The following is an 18371-nucleotide window of genomic DNA, read 5'->3' on the forward strand; positions in this document are numbered from 1 at the left end:
TGTATTTATATACTGTCAGTATGAATGACACTGGGATGTAAAAGGTCAAACTGTTGCCAACACAGAATAAAAGGATGGCATCTCAAAAAGTTACAGCTTCCCATTTTGCATTAGATGCTTTATGACTCTGAAAGGAAAACAGAGGAAAACTGAATCAACTGCAACCACTTCAGTCTTCAGACAGTGATTTCATTTCAGAACATATGTAAACAAAGGTATATGTTACCAACAATGCAATTAAAATAGGTTCACTATAAAGCTGTCATAAAGACTGGAATTGTATATGTCCAAACCAATTTAGTAAACTGTGACAGTAGCACCAGAGATGTTGCAGTTTTCAGGGATGACATGGTGATACAACAGGTATTGGCTGTGTACCAACTCAATGAACAAAGTCCCTATTATCCCAGGAAAGAGCCCCCTCATGAAATATTATGGCTTTACCAGAATGAAAAGAAGTACTGATTGAAAAGTTCTCTTTAAGGTAGTGTATACGCATATGGATAAAAATGGTCAGAGAGCAAGAATAGCCTCCTGGTTACCACTGGAGTTGGCATGGCAACTGAGCAATGTACACAGTCTGCCAAACAACATATAATACATTAATGTTGTTGAATTGTATGCATTTATTCACACTGAGCAGTTTCTTGGACAAACACATAATGAAGAGTTTTATAAAATCATTTCCTTCTGTTTTGAGTTTCTCTCCATCAATTTTGTCCTCTCTTCTTGCTGAGGATATGAAGTTTTGAAAAAGAGCAGTCCCGCCCACACCCTGAGGGAAAAACAAATCATTGCTCTCCATTGTCTTTGTATTGCATGAAGGTGTCTCACGGTCACCTCCGTCTGTAAGCAAACACCAGAAAAATGCTTCAAAGCTGCTGTGTGGTGAGACGCACTTCCAACAGGTTAAAGAACTCAGAACTAAGTTTTAATAAGCTGCTGAAGCAAGAATCATGAGCCTTAAAGAGGCAACAAATCCTCCAACTCATACACAGGTTGTTTTTTCCTACCCTCTAAAACAACCCAGAGGAGCATTTCCTACACTAGTGCACATCCACAGTCCAATCTTAAACACGTGGTTAATGTGAAACAGTCACAGTTGTACCAAAAGTACGAAGTAAGATTTAGAGAAAAATTGTGTAACCTTCTTTATTGTTACTAACATAATGTGACACATCTCATGTGACATACATTACATGGGTCATGTGACACGCTACAGCATGCGACCTTACCTTGCATAAATGACTCAACAATTACTTCAGTTTCACATGAGACATGAACACATGTCTCCTGGATGAAAGTCCTGTGTTTGTTTGACCTGTCCACCTCATGCCCCCAATCCCCAACCAGCAGACCTTTTCTGATTTAGCCAAACAAATTTTAGCATTCAAGGCTAACTAAGCTATGCAAGAAGGCCTGTTTTTGATCTTTGTGAAGTTAAAAAGGAGCTTAACTCGTGATTAGATGAAATAACTGTACATGCATGAGCATGAGCATTTCACTTCGGGCTAGTCAGTGGGATCATTTCTCCAAGATAAGCACCGTAAGGAGAAACGACACTGAGATAGACTGACAATATTGAGATTGTCAATACACCTCATCTCTGGTCCATAATGGATTGCTAAAATAATCCTTTGACATGTTGAAAAATGTTTTTTTTTTTTTTTTTTAGCTAGCAACAGATGTTTTGTTTCGGCCCTTGTTTGCATATTGTGGCATGTTTTTCAGGCATGTTGCGATCTGTCTCTGTCGCTCTGCATCCAGTAAAACTCAACACTTGTGGGAGTGCTGGTATGAGATTTTCATGCTATGATACTGTCTCAGAAAACATCATGGCTTCACGGTATTACGGTATTACAGAAGTTATTTTATCGTAAGTCAGACTGACCCTTAAAGGAATGAAAATGTAATGCTTATGTTAGTTGAACAAATGTTTTATTACTGTAATTGAAGCCTTAACCATTTTGTTAATAGAAATATGTGTAAAAAGTCTCCCATTAGAAGATAATTAAAATACAGGGGAGATTTAGCAAGCAAATGTACATGGTATGATAGCCATCAACTTACATCACACATACCTTGAAACTGGTATATCGCTGCAACCCTAGATTAACTCCACGGAGCACAGAAGGCAAACTTATAACTCATACCCACTCCTGTACAATATGAGAATAATATTTGTATTTTAACTTTTGGTTACTAGCTACTTGCATTCTGCAGGGGTTGTAATGACTGTTGTACTGAACTGAAATGATAAACACACCTGTTCGGTGGAATGGACTTTTGAGTACAGTCATCACAGTGTGGAGAGAGACAGAAATATAAAAAAATAAATGCATTACCCCTCTCTTCTCTGCATCAAATATAGGGCTGCCAGTTCACAATAATCATGTTAATGCACTTTTTTATGCACTGAGAAATCTAATGACACTCTCTGTGTATCTTTGACTGCATGGTTTCCCTTCAGAATGATGTAAAGAACATTCATATGGAAATTAAATGCTGTCAATACAAAGCTGAATAAATGGGTGGCCTAATGGTTTGACATCTCCATGGCTAGTTTAATCCCCACAAAAGGGACTGCTGTTGTGTTGTTCACTTTGATATGGGCTCAACAGCTTTGTCGTTCTAAATAATGTGTGCCCAAGTGATAAGTGGCATTTTAATGTCATCAGCTATTGACAGCATGTAACTACCTCCATTTACAGTGCAGCACAAAGACAATTCAGATATTTGTATTGATTTAATAAAAAGAAGAGAGACTTACTAACCTGAAGTCACATTTATGGTTTCAGTCAACATAAAATCTTGTCTCTCCAGAACACTAGTTCTCCCACCAGCCCTTGTGGGCACTTTTCGAATTAGCTAAACTATTCCTCCTCTGGGTGGAACAATGTTGTAACTGTAACGCATCAGTAAACCCTGTTGAACTTGTGCTGTGGCTGCATCTGCACTGATTAAAGCCCGAAAGCAAAGTTTCATGTCATTAAATGCTTACCCACAAAGACTAATTGAAGAAACTGGTGTATACAACACAAAAAATGTATCATCCATCATTCGCTCTTCCTGTTTCCCTCTTTAAACAAAACAAAAACAAATACACACATCCGCATTTATTTTTTGCCATTCTCCTCCATGTTGTCTTTTTGATGTCTTTTGTGTCATTGTTTGTTACCTTGATTATGTGGTGAGACATTGTTATATGCCCCTCGGGATTTCTCTTTCACCTGCGCATTTGTACTTCACACCGTATTTCATCATCTCTGTATTTTATCATCTGTATAAACAAGTTGACAATAGACTCAAAAAAAAAAGAGACAGAAATCTCTGTATATTCAAGCATCACAGCAAGAAACATGTCACATTTATTATTTGACACTCACTCACAGCTTATTTATAACTTTTGGTTTTTAGCACCGGGTGCAATGTGAAAGTCAAGTTCCTGACACCACTGAAAACGAGCCAGTTTTATTTCCTGCGATGACAACACATGCTTGAGTAGTCACCGAAGCTCATTTGCATATTAATTTGAAGACAGATGCTCCACGGTCTTTCTGCTGTATGAACAGAGCCCAGAGTCGATCTGCGCTCATGCCAGTCCAACTGGAATTGTGTTTACCAAACTGTATCCTTACTAACACAACAGATTTCTCTATTTGGAGGAATTAGGTGTTAGCTCATCTTGTTTTCATGTTGAATTTATGAACAGCTATAAGTCATCAGACTTCATGGATTTTCCCCTCTAACTTGCAAAGACAGAGGTGTTGGGATTTTAATAAAAATATACATTTCCTTATTTTGTCCTTCTGTGTGTGTATAACCTAAATTGAACTGCTTGTGTGAATGTGCACATTGAAATCAGATTTAATGCTAATGTAAACACAGTAATCAAGTTCAAAATGATAGCACTCTATTTCTTCAAGACGATATTGGATTGTTTGTTTATTTCTGCGACTAGGAGCTACTACTTATTTCTGAGACAACTGATTTTGGACTGTTGTTGTCATTACAAGCAGACACAGCCTCCATTTGTTAGAATCACTTCAGAATAGCTATTTACATACATTTACCAGCAGTGGAGGAAGAACTCAGATAATTTACTGAGGTAAAAGTAGCAATACTGCAATATAGCAATACTCTATTAAAAGTAAATGTCCTGCATTGAAAATTAATGTATTATTATTACTACTATTATTATTTGCAGTATCAAAAGTAAAAGAACTCACGATTCCAAAACACTGTTAATGTTTTACTGTTTACATTATGTTATTGGATGTTATTACTGACGGATTAATGTGTTAATAGCATCGTACTGCTGCTCTTGGTTGGGATTTAGCTCATTTTAACTATTTAAGATACTACTGGGTTGTTGCATCTACAAAAGTGGATCATATTTTAAAAGCTGATCGTATGTCTTTTTCTTTTAGAAGTAAAGTAGCATAAAATGGGGAAACTCAAGTAAAGTACCTCAGGTTTGTACTTGCATACAGTACTTGAGTGAATGCACTTACTTTCCACCACTACCTTTTACTATGCTGTATGAGATTTATCATGTAATATTTATGCAGAGAAATGAAAAACTCTGAATACTCTGCCTGTCGTCACAGCCCAGGCTCAGTGAGTTTGACAAAGAAGAAGGCCACACAGTAATTACAGTTATTTAAACAATATTTTATTTGAAACTAAGACAAAAACATGAGTAGTCCAAATTTATATTAATTCTTCTGTCATCTGTAACTGAGTGATGTTTTTAATGCTGAATGTATGTGTGGTGTTGTGAAGCCGGAAAAGGATACATGATGACTGTGAGAGAGAAAAAGAGACAGAATGAGGAGCCAACTTAGATATCCTATAGGCTCAGTTTGCCCAGGTGTGGGTCATCCAGTTAGAGGGCTCCTCCCATCTCCACCTGCAGGCAACCTGTAAAGGGGAAAAACAGAAGACAGTAGGAGGAGGCCGTCACACTGCTTTGCTCACTTCACTTTTGTCTCCCTCCTCTTCCCATTTCCCACTTTCTTTGATTTGCTCCAGAACTTATTACATTTAGCGGCTGACTGTAGCGCATCATGCTGTGGATGAAGTGGAAGATGGTGGTGGACTCCCTGCGAGGACGGAGGAGGAGGCTGCCCTGTTCCCTCTGGTTCCTCCTGCTGTTCGCTGCTGGCGGTTTGGTTCTCTTCATCCACCAGCGGGATCTGTCAGAGATGGTCCAGCAACAAGGCCCAGGTTAGTCTCTGCTCCCCCTAAAACAGCACAGATCTTTACACTGAAGAGAATATTTTGAGGAAAACTAAAATAAAAACTGTCTTAAGTTAGAAGACAACAGGGTGGAGAAGCTCTTTAAAAAGCTCTTAAGACTGGGGGGTGATACAAATTTAGTTTCTGCTGAATTGGTTTCACACATTTTCAGCAAAAATGCTGCCAAACAAACAATTGATTCATTACACAAATCTGAGGTTTCATTTCATTTGTTTCATGCCAAATTTATCATCATCATCATCATCATCATCATCATGTGTAACATGTTTTCAACAAATTCAAACAACTGTCCAAACTCTTGACAATATTATAGTACAGTATAATATACAAAATTGTATCTTTATCTTTACATTCCTTTTTAATAATCAATTTAATCTTTAAACACAAACCAGAAAATTATGTCATTTAAACCTCCTTATCTTATAGAAGTACAATATATAAGATTTTAAAACCCAGAATAAAAACAAATCAAACACAGAAATAAAGTGAACTATAATGCACAAAGTAACATGCATTTCTTTTGTATGTATGTATTAACTGCATCATAATTAGAAGATCATATGTTAAAAGTCCAATTATTTATCTATCAGCAAATTGTTTTTCTCACACCAAATTTAAATCAAATCACAACCAGGGGCATCACAGTGGGGGAAAAACTCAGGTTTTGTTAGGATTTTTTTTTTTCCTAATTAAGTGTTGCCATCACTAAATTAACATTGGATGAATAAATTGGTTGAGAGACTGATCTACGAAAAAGCAGACAGTGAAGGCACTCTGAGGCCCCTCTCACCACTTACAAAAGGCACAAAATGGTTTGATCTGCTCCTGTACTGGGATTCGTCTCTAAACCCAACTAGAGCTGAGTGCATGACTGCTTATGCTGCTGGAGAACCAGCTTACACTGGCATGTCTTTCTCCAAGAAAGGGAAATCTGGGTTTCAAAAAAAAAAAAAAAGAAGAAAAAAATAAAAGGGAAAGAAAGCAAACTGAGGGAAACAGCTTTTAAATTATTCCTTTCAAAAGAAAGGTGAGCACAACTAACACAGTTTAAGAATGGTTTCGCTCATGTCAGCAGAATTTATCTCAGAGCATATTTGCATTTTATAACACAAATTAATCAGTATCATTTATAGATATGCATAGTAGCTGCATATGGCATTTTATTTATCAACAGTTAACACTAGCAAAGCTTAACATCATGAACCATGTGGCCCTCAGTTTCAGACACAGCCACAGAGAGTGGAGCAACGGCAGGTTCCTCACCATCTTCTGATAATGTTGCTGAGGACATAAGACAAGGTGAGCTCAAGAAGAGGCTACTAAAAGTTATTACAAGCAATCATTTCACATTGTGGTGCACAACTGTAAAGACAGCTTTGAAGTGATATTTAGCCTCTTTTCTGGTAAGCCAACATGACAGGTTTGGGATCATTACAACTTTATGATACCACTGGCTTCACACTAGCTTTAAAAACTGAGCCTTCAGAAGACATTTAAGTTAGTGCTAGATGCTCCACCATCATTTTCAGAGGATTAAAAGTAACATTAGTAATCCAAGAAGGAGACAAGTAATTCCAATTATAGGCTAATGTCATTAATGAGACATAATTGAATTAAAATCAGAAGTATGTTTCTATTTTTCACTTTTAGATGGTTACATTATGTTGAAAATAGGCTTAACACTAGGCTGAAGTTTAACTTTGAGCCTATTCAAACCAGATTTTATTTTAAAGATATAATAATTTTCTTGCTGAATTGTCAGTTGGAGCTTCTGAGGGAATTTAGTGCAGTCACCAGTGTTATTGGTGCGTTCTGGTCAGAATAATATGTCTTTTCTTATAAAATCAAGATTTGATCTTTAAAAAAAAAAAAAAACATGTCAAAGAAGAGTCTTGAAAAAAAGGGACGTGTTTCTCATGATTAAGGTCAATATGGTATTTTTTAGGCAGGTTAAAAGGATATGCCAATCCTGTATGCACAGCTTGCTAACACTTAAACTAATATTGGTATGTTTGTCAGATTGGAGGCAGCCCTGTTTTTGCACAACAAATTAAACAGCATCACAGCAACAATGTCATGTAACAGTATCATCAATATTATCTAGCAAAGCTCAACATAATGAACCATATGACCCTCAGTTTCAGAAAGTGCCAAAGAGAGTGAAGAAGTGGCAGGTTCCTCGACATCGACTGATAATGATACTAAGGACGTGACAGAAGGTGAGCTCATATAGTGGGAACTAAAAGATATTACAAACAATCATTTGTAGCAGTTTCAACAGCCCACAGCAACTGCTTATGCATGGGGCCCAAAATTTTGTGCTGCACCCCTGATCACACAACACAGAAAACAGCATTACTGTGTTGTCCAGCAGAGCGGACCAAAGACCTGCCAATACTAAATCAAAGCACTGTCATTAGTTTAAATGAGAAGGTGCAAGAGTTTTAAGTGGTGACGCTTATCCATGCCAAAATGAAATTATAGGAACATAGCAATACAGGAATTTAGTTAGTGATTATGACATCAAACATAATTGTACATTTTTTGAGCATGTTTTTCATGGTCATGAATATTTTGATCTATTAACTATACAAATGATGACTAATGTTTACAAAACTGACAACCTTGCAAGTAGGAACAACTTTGCTGCAAAATGAAATAGTTTGGTCTTTGATTTTAGCTATACAACACCCCCAGAAGGTCATGGTAAACTCCTGTGTGTATTAGTAGCATGTCTTTCATATCTGATATACTCACTGCAGGTTTACATCCCATGTGGTTTAATGATGCTTTCATGTCTAATGTTAATAGGAGTAGTAAAGAGCAGTCACAGCTCCCATAGCAGTCCATACAGTAGTGCCATAGATACAGCCACAAATGCAGTCATGGCACCTGGTTTGAATGTTACTGCTCTATCAAATAGCTGTTAGTAGTGGTTATTAACATCATTGGTAAACGTCAGAAGGCTCCTGCTACACCAGCTAGTAAGTTTAGAATGCAGTTATCAGCTTGTTAAAACAGCTGATTGTCTTGTTAAGGGATGAAGGAGGAAGTCAGCTGGTGTAACTTTAGTATAACTAGTGATAGAAACTCCCCATAGGGAGGGGCTGAGGAGCTGGATGGAACAAACAAACACAGGACTTTCACCCAGGAGAGGGGGTTTGTGTCCCATGTGAAACCAAAAGTCAAGGTTGTCTTATTTTAAGTATGTAATATACGCCACGTTACAAAAAGTTTGACTTATGTAAAGTGACAGACCTAAGGTTCTTATTGTAAGCCAAACCATGATGTTTTTTCTAAACATAACTACGTATTATTTGCACCTAAACCTAAGGAAAATGAAAGTGAAACCTAATGAAACTGCTTCCACTGCCAACAGCTGTGTAATGAGCTGCCAATAGCATTCTGAACATACTAGTTGGTGTAGCAGGAGCCTCCTAACCTATATGTATGACGCGGATTTAACGCTAATTTAATAGAGTTAGTATAACATTTGAAATGGGTGATCTCAGCCACAGCTTCAACCACCACAGCCAGACAGAGTAGCAACAGTGATGGTTAGTGGCCTTGCAGTCCGAGTTTCCGTCGGGATCGAGGGAGGCCGTACATTCAATTTCCAAATGAGTCAAACCTTTGTCCTCATAAAAGGACCCGGTGTGCTTCTGCTTGGCACACAGCATTAAGGAGATTGGGGCTTAAGCAGCCGTGATGGAAGAGTGTCCTGAGCGTGTAAAACTAAGCTGCTTCATGTCTCAGAAACAAGAGATCAGCTGCTCGCTTATGTGCCTCTTTGGCTTGTACTACACTTTCCACCTAAATGAGAGCAGGATTAGTTGCATGTTGCTGCTGTTGTCAGACTAGCCACCGACTTTGTCTTTACCTTGGATAGTTTTTATACACATCACAGTCTGATGGTGATATTTCACCTCATCTTGATTTCAGAAGCTACACCTTTTCCGGTTATTCTATGTAGTCCAATTGGTTTGAACTCTTTAAGAACCCAGTTTTATTCTTTTGTGTTTTCACCTATCAAAACCAGTAAGCTGTAAATAATCAATGTGTTTGTGGTTCTCAAAGAAAATGCTAATGAACTGGTCCAGCAGGCTCTCAGGAGATAAAACCGCCAACTGAACCGAAACTTAAACCCACTGAGTTGCAACACTATTGTGTGTCAACAGCACTGTGAATCATTATGAATATCACAGCAGTGTCACATTCTGCAGCAATGAGAGCCACTTAGCCAGAGGGGATTCTCCCCACCCTCTAATTTTCCCCTGATTGTCAGATGCTTTCAGGCACGGTGTCAGGGGAAAAAAAGGCCTTTCACAATGATACAAACACACATAGGACACACACAGAAGCACAAATGCAAAAACAGACGCACACATTTTGCACAAATATACACACCATGACAACCAGTATTTAATATTCATAATAAACATCAGACCAAGACCCATTAGAGTCTGTAAGGAGTACGTTGACACATTTTAGGGATTACACCAAATTGATAGTTTTCTTTCCTGCTTTCCTATCTTTCCTGTCATGTGAGTGGACTGCATCACTTTAAGGGAGCATTATTTTCAATCTAAACACAGGTCAGTGCTGGCAGTGTCAGTGGAGGCATTCAGTTTTAGTGTGGAATCATATTTTCTGTCGTATTTAGCTTGTCTACTTGATGTAATGATGTTGTTTTTTCGTGCACTTCTCATTTAACAGGCTCATTTGGAGAGTGGCATTTTTGTGCATTGGCACATATTTGTTCTGTGCTCTGTTTAAATAATGAATACATTCACTTTCGCGTAATAGTGTAATTCTGGTGTATTACAACTGGTGTCTTATAGTTTGAGCCATAATTTTGGTTATGGTAATATTGTATTCACCAGAGTAATTGCTGAGATCTGGAAACAGCACAACAAAGTCCAATGAGGTGAAACACACAGGCAGTTAGGCGATCAGGTTGTAAACAAGCCAACAGTGTATTTCCAGATGATCACATTTTATCGTTTATTCACAATAAAACAGAATGGAGCAACTTATTGCCCCGCACAAGTAGTAAGTACGTTAGGACATAGATGGACTGTGATTGATGTTGAGAGTGGACAGTTTGAGTTTTTTGCCCCTTCTGACATCTTTTTAGCATTTTCATCTGATCTTATTCATTTCTATGCCTCCACACTGCCGATAGCCATAACTGAAAGCAGTATGTTTTCGGGTTGTCCATCTGTCCATCTTTACATCTCATTGTTGTGAACGCAATATCTAAAGAACTCTGTCAGGGACTTTCCTCAAATTTGGCACAAATATTCCCTTGGACTCATCAATTAAATGATTAGGTTTTGGTGGTAATAGGCCAAAGGTCAAGGTCAAGGTCAATGTAACCATGAATCCATCTCATTCTCATTAACGCAATATCTCACAAATGTGTCAATGGAATTTCTTCAAAATTGGCACAAACATTCACTTGGACTGAAGCATGAACTGATTTTGGTGGTCATAGTCAAATGTCAAGGCCACTGTGACCTTGTCTCTCTCATTCTTGTGAACATGACATCTCAATAATACCTTAAGGGAATATTTTCAAATTTGACACAATCTTTCACTTGGATTCACAGTGAGCTGATTAGATTTTAGTGGTCATAGGTCAAAGGTCAAGGTCAGTGTGACCTTGTCTGCCTCTTTCTCGTGTACATCTCACTAATGCCTCAACAGAATTTCTTTAAATTTGACAGAAACGTCCACTCGGACTCAGCAATAAACTGATTAGATTCTGGTAGTCACAGGTCAAATGTCAAGGTCACTGTGACCTTGTCTGTCTCATTCTTGTGAATGCAATATTTTAAGAACACCTTGAGGTAATTTCTTCAAATTTGACACAAACATTCAGAATAAGCTGATTAGAATTCAGTGGTCCAAGGTCAAAGGTCAAAGTCACTGTGACCTCACAAAACATGTTTTTGGCTGTAACACAAAAATTCCTTCGCTAACTATGACAAAACTTCACAAAAATGTAGGGCAGGATAATAGGATAAAGAAATTTTCTGGCCATTATTCAATGCCATATTCAGGAACAGAAGAATGATTGTAGATTGTCTAGATCTTATGTGCTGCCGAGGGCTAAGATGTGTGTGAAGCATTCATGTTTTCACAGACACGGATGTAGACTGTGAGAGAAACTTGACTGGTGCATGGAGGCATACAACCGTGGGGTGGTTGTATGCCTCCATTATCTTCTGGACTCAGGGTGCGGCAACCAAAATTGTGGGGCTTCACTCCCACAGCGGCCTTCAAGTGGGAACTTCTGCTTGTTTCACTACTTAAGCTATAGTGGTAACAACAATTAATAACACATTGTTAAAAGTCATGTAAAAGTCATGTACACCATATAAAAGTCAGTTCAGCTGTGCATAAAAATGCTTACCGGTTCCATGAAGCATTAACACAAACTGCACAATAGTGCACACATATTTCTATCTCTCTTTTGCACATCAGTGAGCATGTGGCATTAATTTATTGATGATAATTAATGAGCGCTTTGACATTTAACATGCACTCTTTGGAGAAGTTGTCTGGAGGAAACATGTCCAACAAACCTCAGGTCACTGGTGCTGCAGTATCAGATATTCGCAATGATTGTAATTTCTGATAAACTGTTGATAAGGAAGACAGATCTATACTAAGACTGATTGATGAGTGAGGGAGTGAGTAAGTTAATGTTGGTAGTTTGTCATCAAAGCTTAAGTACTGCATGATGCATATAGATCTTCATCTTTTTGAGACCTTTCATGCATTCTCACTCCCACCTGCTGCCCGAAGTGTGTCTTAAGCAAAACTTTTTAGGAAGTTTCAGATTAGGAATTACAAGACTTTTTTTGTGTATGTTTGTTCTCTTTCTCCTTTGTATTTGAAAAAAAAGTGTTAGTTCATGTTAGTTTTTTTTTCTTTCATGGCAGCCATAATATGATAAAAAGATAATTTTGTTTGGAAATAAGTAACAGCTGCTTTGTTGAAATTTTCAGCGTTATCTCTAAGGAATATCTTGTAGAATAGTGATATTATTCATGTATAATATACAATAAATTTGAGATAATTTCCCTTTCCTTTTCTTCAACTTTTTATCATAAATAATAGTTCTCTAGTATGTTTATGACATAAACAAATATTGATTTGTGAATGTACTAACGTAATGAATACACATGCACCTGGGGATGTTTCCATCATGATGCATAGAGCTCTGTAGGACGTTTATTTAACACCTGACATTGCCAGACGTAATTGCAAATGAATTGCCAAAGCAAATAAAAAATGAGCTCAAAGATTCGTCTGGTTCCAAGGCTAGCCCATTCATGCACAACAAAGATCAAACAGCATGTACTGAACTGCAGTATCATGTCCTTATATAATGAACAAGCTGGCAACAAGCTCTATGGTGTTTTATTACACAAAAACACCATAGGGGAGAGCATGGCAAGCTTTTCATCAACTTTGTTTTAAAAAAACATGCATGAGTGAATCTATCAACACAATAGATACTGTTGAACAGAAAACTAAATATGACCATGAATTAAATGGCAATATGTTAAAGCAGAGGTCTTGCTGTCAGTAAGTAGGATTTGTTTGTTAATTTACCAAAACTGAATAAATGCTGACAATGAAAGAGATAGCTGCATTTCATTGACGATTTCTCTCCCTTTTGATTACTAGCCATTTTTCAAGCATGTGGTGTGTCTTAGAATAAGTTTTGCAGCCTAAGCACATCCTTTTATCTCCTCTGCTATATCGCTACTTGAATATTGAAGTGAGAATTCTAGTTTACTAAATCATGCATGAGACTGTGTGCTGTATACAGAACACAGCAACTACACAGTCTTCCCAGCCCCCTCGCTAAAGCACAATGAGCGAGCAGTTTCTTTGCCTTAAGCTATGGTGCTTCACCCCAGCAGAAGCTCATATCTAATAGAGCTGAGTTATAATACATTGGGTGTCAGCTTTTATCTGCCTCCCCCTCCTTCTCCACCTCTTTATTTGGCTTGCAGTGCGCTTGAGAGCTTTGTATCCCATGGTTTAGATGGCCTGCACAATGGTAGCTGTGAAAACTGCAGTTTAACTGGCAACAGTCTCCCCCCTGATCCCTCCCAAGTAATTGTTTAAGGACAATTGGAAAAACAGCAGCCGGCTTCTCGGGGAGATGAAGCACCTGAAGAGCTAGCAGTTCAGATAAATTGTCTGCACACATTTACACCTCTGGGCATTTTTCAGATGAGTATGTCAGTGAGGACCAAACTGCTCTGGTGAGTGGAGGGTCGGCCTGAGTGTCACCTCACAAACCTTAATGCACAGCAGTCCATAAACAGAGGAGAAGAGGCAAAGATGTTGCCCCATTGCACGTGTGTCAGGAAAACTGTGTGTTTATGAGCCAGCAAGTGCCTGGATCTGAGTGTATAATAACATGCCATTTGTTAAGTGCTTTTAACAAAGTTGCCTACATTATCTTAAGTGCCTACACTTTAGCTTTGCTGACCTCAGCGGGCTCTGTGGTTGGCACTGGGCTCACGCTACACACAAAACATACTGCTTTTTGTATAAATAATCTTTTATCTTACTTTGGTGTAAATACCACTTTAATTTAACATGATATTTAAATAAATCTTTAACTTTAACTTAAAGGCAGAATGAGTATTTGTCAGTTTATAAACCCAGCATTCAAAGTTGGCCCCTTCTCAGCAGCTCCTCTGTGATGCAAGCATATGATCTAGCACCTGTTTGCTACGTTATTATTTTTTGGTCCAATACTCACACTTAGTGTTTTGTTATTGGCTGAGGGCTACACACCACTGCCCACAGGTTGGTGCTCAGATATGTCTCGAACACAGCAAAATTGGAAAATACAGGCAGAGGGCAGGGTCTCTGCACATGCGGACACAGCCACAGACTTCTCGCGAGGCATAATTGATGATTGAGAGAAATAATTTTTGTATGAGTCTGTGCAAATCTTACTTATTCTGCCTTTAACACAATCCTTGGGCTATGTTAACATTATTTTGAAATGCAAACCCACCAAACTCACCTGTAGGGTTAGAATAAACAGCCTGCAGGTCACAAACGCAACATGAACAAGTACGGCATGCAAGAAACAGAGATCTTGCTCTTTGAGCTCCCTGTTTAGTGTATATTCCCAACTTGTGCTCTGCATTTTTAGAATGGATAAGTTATCTAAGATCCTTGATAATAGTAACTTGTTGAAATATTTCAGTGTAATGGAAGAAGACTAATCTGATGTTGTGATGGCTCTCAGTTGAGATTTTAAATAAATATGCCAAATTAATTAAAGAAATTCATTTTGCGTGCTTTTTTCTCTCAGCCCACCCCCATGTTGCCATACCCATCAGCCTCCAGCTGCAGCGTGCAGGTGTCAACAGCTTAGAGCGCAGGAAATCAACTGAAAATGACACTGGCAAATAGCCCTGTTCAGCATGAATGTGCCCAACACATACCCAATGACATAAAAACAAGGGTGTGAACAGAATTAATTTATGTAATTATAAGTGCCAAAAAGTTGAATTCAGTTGCTGATATTGTTGGATGATTTCAGACAGGTGTGATTGGATTATAAAGTGTTCTCATATTACTGTCCTTCTTACAAAAGATTGTCCTACTTATCCAACCGGTTATTGGCTTAAATGAATGTAATTACTAGTTTTATCATAACAATGGAACAAATTAATATGTGTAATGTGAGAGAGGCTGCTCGTAGTGATGAATTCACAGAGAATTATCACCGGACTCCACAGTTCCCCTCAGCTCTATGTGTGTGTTAACACAAGACTCTCCCCAATTGAGAGAAGGTTTTTCATGCACTGGATAATTTTGAGATATTGCCTCCATAACATGTTGTCTCTCAGACTAGTGAAAAGAAAACACCCAAAATACAGTGTAGGTATTTATTTTAGGTTAGATTTCTGTTCTGGATATTTATGCAAAAAGCTGATTTTTAATTAGACAACAGATCATTTGCATATTAAATGGTACATTTCAGAAAACAAATAATTGGCTTATTGTAAGTTATCAACTGGGGAAGTTCCATGGAGATATTTGTTAGTTAAAAAGTTTACCCTGGTGTCCTATATTTGGTCTAAAAATCTATATATTTTTACAATACATATATTTAAAGGCCTTTTTCTCAAAATGAGTGTTTTCTCATATTCTGAGCCAAAAATCTCCACTTCAGTAGCACTTACATACACCAAACTTTCTATTTTTTACATTCCATCTATGCTCTGATTTATACAACATTTTATTCAAAAAAACATGATGATAAAAAAATAGTTTTTTTTATGGCTGATGACAGTATTTTCTGCTAAGATAAGATAAGATAAGATAAGATATGATACACCTTTATTGATCCCACAATTGAGAAATTCCAGTGTTACAGCAGTCAAGGGGAAAGAGTCAGATTAAAGATTTCAAAATTTAAAAACTTAAAAAACTAGGCATGCAAAAAAGGTGCAAAAAATACAAGAAACAGCAATAAATAATAACAATAATAATAATAATAATAATAATAATGAGCAGTGGTATATATATGATTTATGGACTGTTAAAAACAGATATCCAAATCCCCTCTGTTAAAACCTTTGACTCTAATAAGACGACAAAGAAAAAACAAATTTTGAACCTGGCGTTATATGATGGTCAGATTTTTCCTCCGGAAATGTATGCTAATTTGCACAAGCCTCATTTACACATTTAGACATAACATTCCTTAAAACTTGTAATATGATATATAATACTGTCAGTAATCAACAAGGGAAGTTTCAACTCACCTGGGGTGTTTCCCCCCAGCCCATTGCTTGTTTGTTCCAGCCCGCAACTTCCCTAGTTTGGTTCACTCTCACCGTTCTCATAGCCTCATTTTCAGCCATAGTAGACAGATTGTTTTTAGCGAAGAAGCTACTAGCTGTAACTTACCTGCCCAACACCAGATGGCACACAGACAGTTAGGCATTCGCTGGTTAACATAGTGGGGCATTTAGCAGCTAAAGAACCAGATAAAAGAGAGGGAATATACATCAACAGGGACTGAAACTGACCAGGGGACCATGACATACAACTACAAAGGAATGTTAATGTAGCTCTTTGTCTGCTTAATGAGCAATGAGCTAAGAAGGTCGTTATACCAACTTAAAAGGTTATTAATTATATGTCAAATGTGGCCCAAAAATCAGATATTGGAGGTTTAATTTACCTTAGAGTTTCTTAACTTTTTGTGTTCACCAGCTGGCCTGATGTGGAAGAAAAAAACATCTTCTAACAGAGAATATGTCATGAGTACCTTTGAGGTTGTTCCATGTCTAACATGGGTGACATCTACTGTAACTGTAGAGAGGGGTTTGCACAGTTAAAGGCCAAGGTCTGAAAATGTCAGACTCCATTGACTGACTTTCCTTAAATGAAGTATGAAAACTTAGCACAACACTACTTTCCTTCAAATGTTACACTTAATCCCATGTTGTAGCCCAGTCAATTCTACTACTACTACTACTACTACTACTACTACTAAGAAGAAGAAGGAGAAACAAAAAGTCCACACTGAGTGATGCAACATTCAGGCAGCATGCCATACAGTAAGCTGGCAGCTGCAGAGGAAGCACAGTGTTCAATAAATCACTGAGGAATAAATAGTGTAAACTGGTGGAGACATGCAGACAAAACATTGCACATGCAGGAGAGGTTAGGAGTTGGAAGATACTGGGGAAAGCAAAGAGGCAGAGGAGGTAAAGTGATCAAGATAAACAATATCTTTAGATGCATGGAGGTTTGTTTTTTGGCTGTGACCATGCCAAGTTTATCCTGAAATACTATGCTTTTCTAAATGCAGGCCACAGTAAATAAAAAATGAGATTAAATGAATCATCTGGCTGTCCACTGGTGGTGGTCCCCTCCAGCCTCCCCTCCCCCTATCTCTGTCCACATGAAGCCTGCCAGGAACCGGGCATATTGTTTCATGCTCGAAGGTAAAATTTGATCTCTCCGTCAGAGGTCCAGTAATCCCTTAAGCCTTGTCTGTTTGCAAAGTCCAATTTAGCTGTCTCTTAGTGTAATTAAATTGTGCTGATGACCCTCAGAGCACTGGAACTGCAACGTATTTGAATGCAAATCCTCCACTGGATGTTTATGGAAAAACCAGAATGTCATTTTACCCCGCTTTTCCATTCTTTCATCTGTGAGTGCAAAGCTCCTTTAACAAAGCCTGTTTCTGTTGTGCTGGCACTATCCCCTCCATTCCTCCCAGAGCAGGAAGATCATTGGAAAACAGTTCTTGGCAAAGCCAGCTCCATCACAGCGATATTTAACCAACCTTAAATACAATTTGCTCCCTGAAAACAAGAGGTCTTATGTCTTTGGAGCATAAGTACGACAGCATACCTTGATTAAAGCAGTGCAAGCCAAGCTTTGCCATCCTGCTCAGTGTTGGGGTCACATGACATCTGGCATGGGGCATGGGTGTCCCTGCAAGTACCATAGCAACAACGATTCCACATTCAGCCCTGCCTTCCCCTGTTCCTCTCAGGGAGCAGAGGAAACCTTTCTGGGGGCCTCTGGGATCCCCTGAAAAGAAAAAAAATAGAAAAGCAGACTATTCTCATGTATGGGTATCAGGTGCCTGCATCACCGTCTCTCCAGCCTTTTCCAGACTTGGGCCATGTCAATTGGATTTAAAATGGAGGCGCTCAGAGGCAACTGCAAGGTCATGTGGTTTTCCATTAACATTAATGCCCGGGGTTATGCCACAGGAGCCCTGCAACATAATCTGTTTTCCCTGCCATCTGATCCTGCTCGCCAATGGCTTCTACTATATGCCAATCTATACAAATAGATTTTACTCTTCACTTTCCTGCTCCAACAGAGGTCAGTGTAAAAAATATGTAGACTGTTGACAAAAAAAAAAACACACTTTGGGATAGCTTCATGAAATAATTGTTGCTTGAAAAAGAAGTTTTTACAGAGACTGTTAAATGAAAGTTGTGAAAACAGACCAAAAAACTTGAACATTTGTTTCTCTTTTCTATTGTCAGAGCCCTGTGTGGCAGAGTCCAGTGGGAATGGTTGTA

General features: G+C 38.2%; 1 protein-coding gene across 3 annotated transcripts in view; it reads left to right on the forward strand.

Annotated features, from left to right (window-relative positions):
• Positions 1-18371, forward strand: part of LOC126390766 (carbohydrate sulfotransferase 8-like) — a 207290-nt gene that overhangs the window by 55014 nt on the left and 133905 nt on the right. For 2 of the 3 annotated variants that reach the window (XM_050045224.1, XM_050045216.1), the window contains exons 2-4: positions 5035-5229; positions 6481-6561; positions 7401-7481. In XM_050045224.1, coding sequence (XP_049901181.1) covers positions 5070-5229; positions 6481-6561; positions 7401-7481 — 322 coding nt within the window. In that variant the 5' untranslated portion in view covers positions 5035-5069. The remainder of the gene's footprint in view (positions 1-5034; positions 5230-6480; positions 6562-7400; positions 7482-18371) is intronic. The other variant, XM_050045233.1, reaches the window with a different exon arrangement.

Source organism: Epinephelus moara, chromosome 1 (assembly GCF_006386435.1).
Source record: "Epinephelus moara isolate mb chromosome 1, YSFRI_EMoa_1.0, whole genome shotgun sequence".
Classification (NCBI taxonomy): domain Eukaryota; kingdom Metazoa; phylum Chordata; class Actinopteri; order Perciformes; family Serranidae; genus Epinephelus; species Epinephelus moara.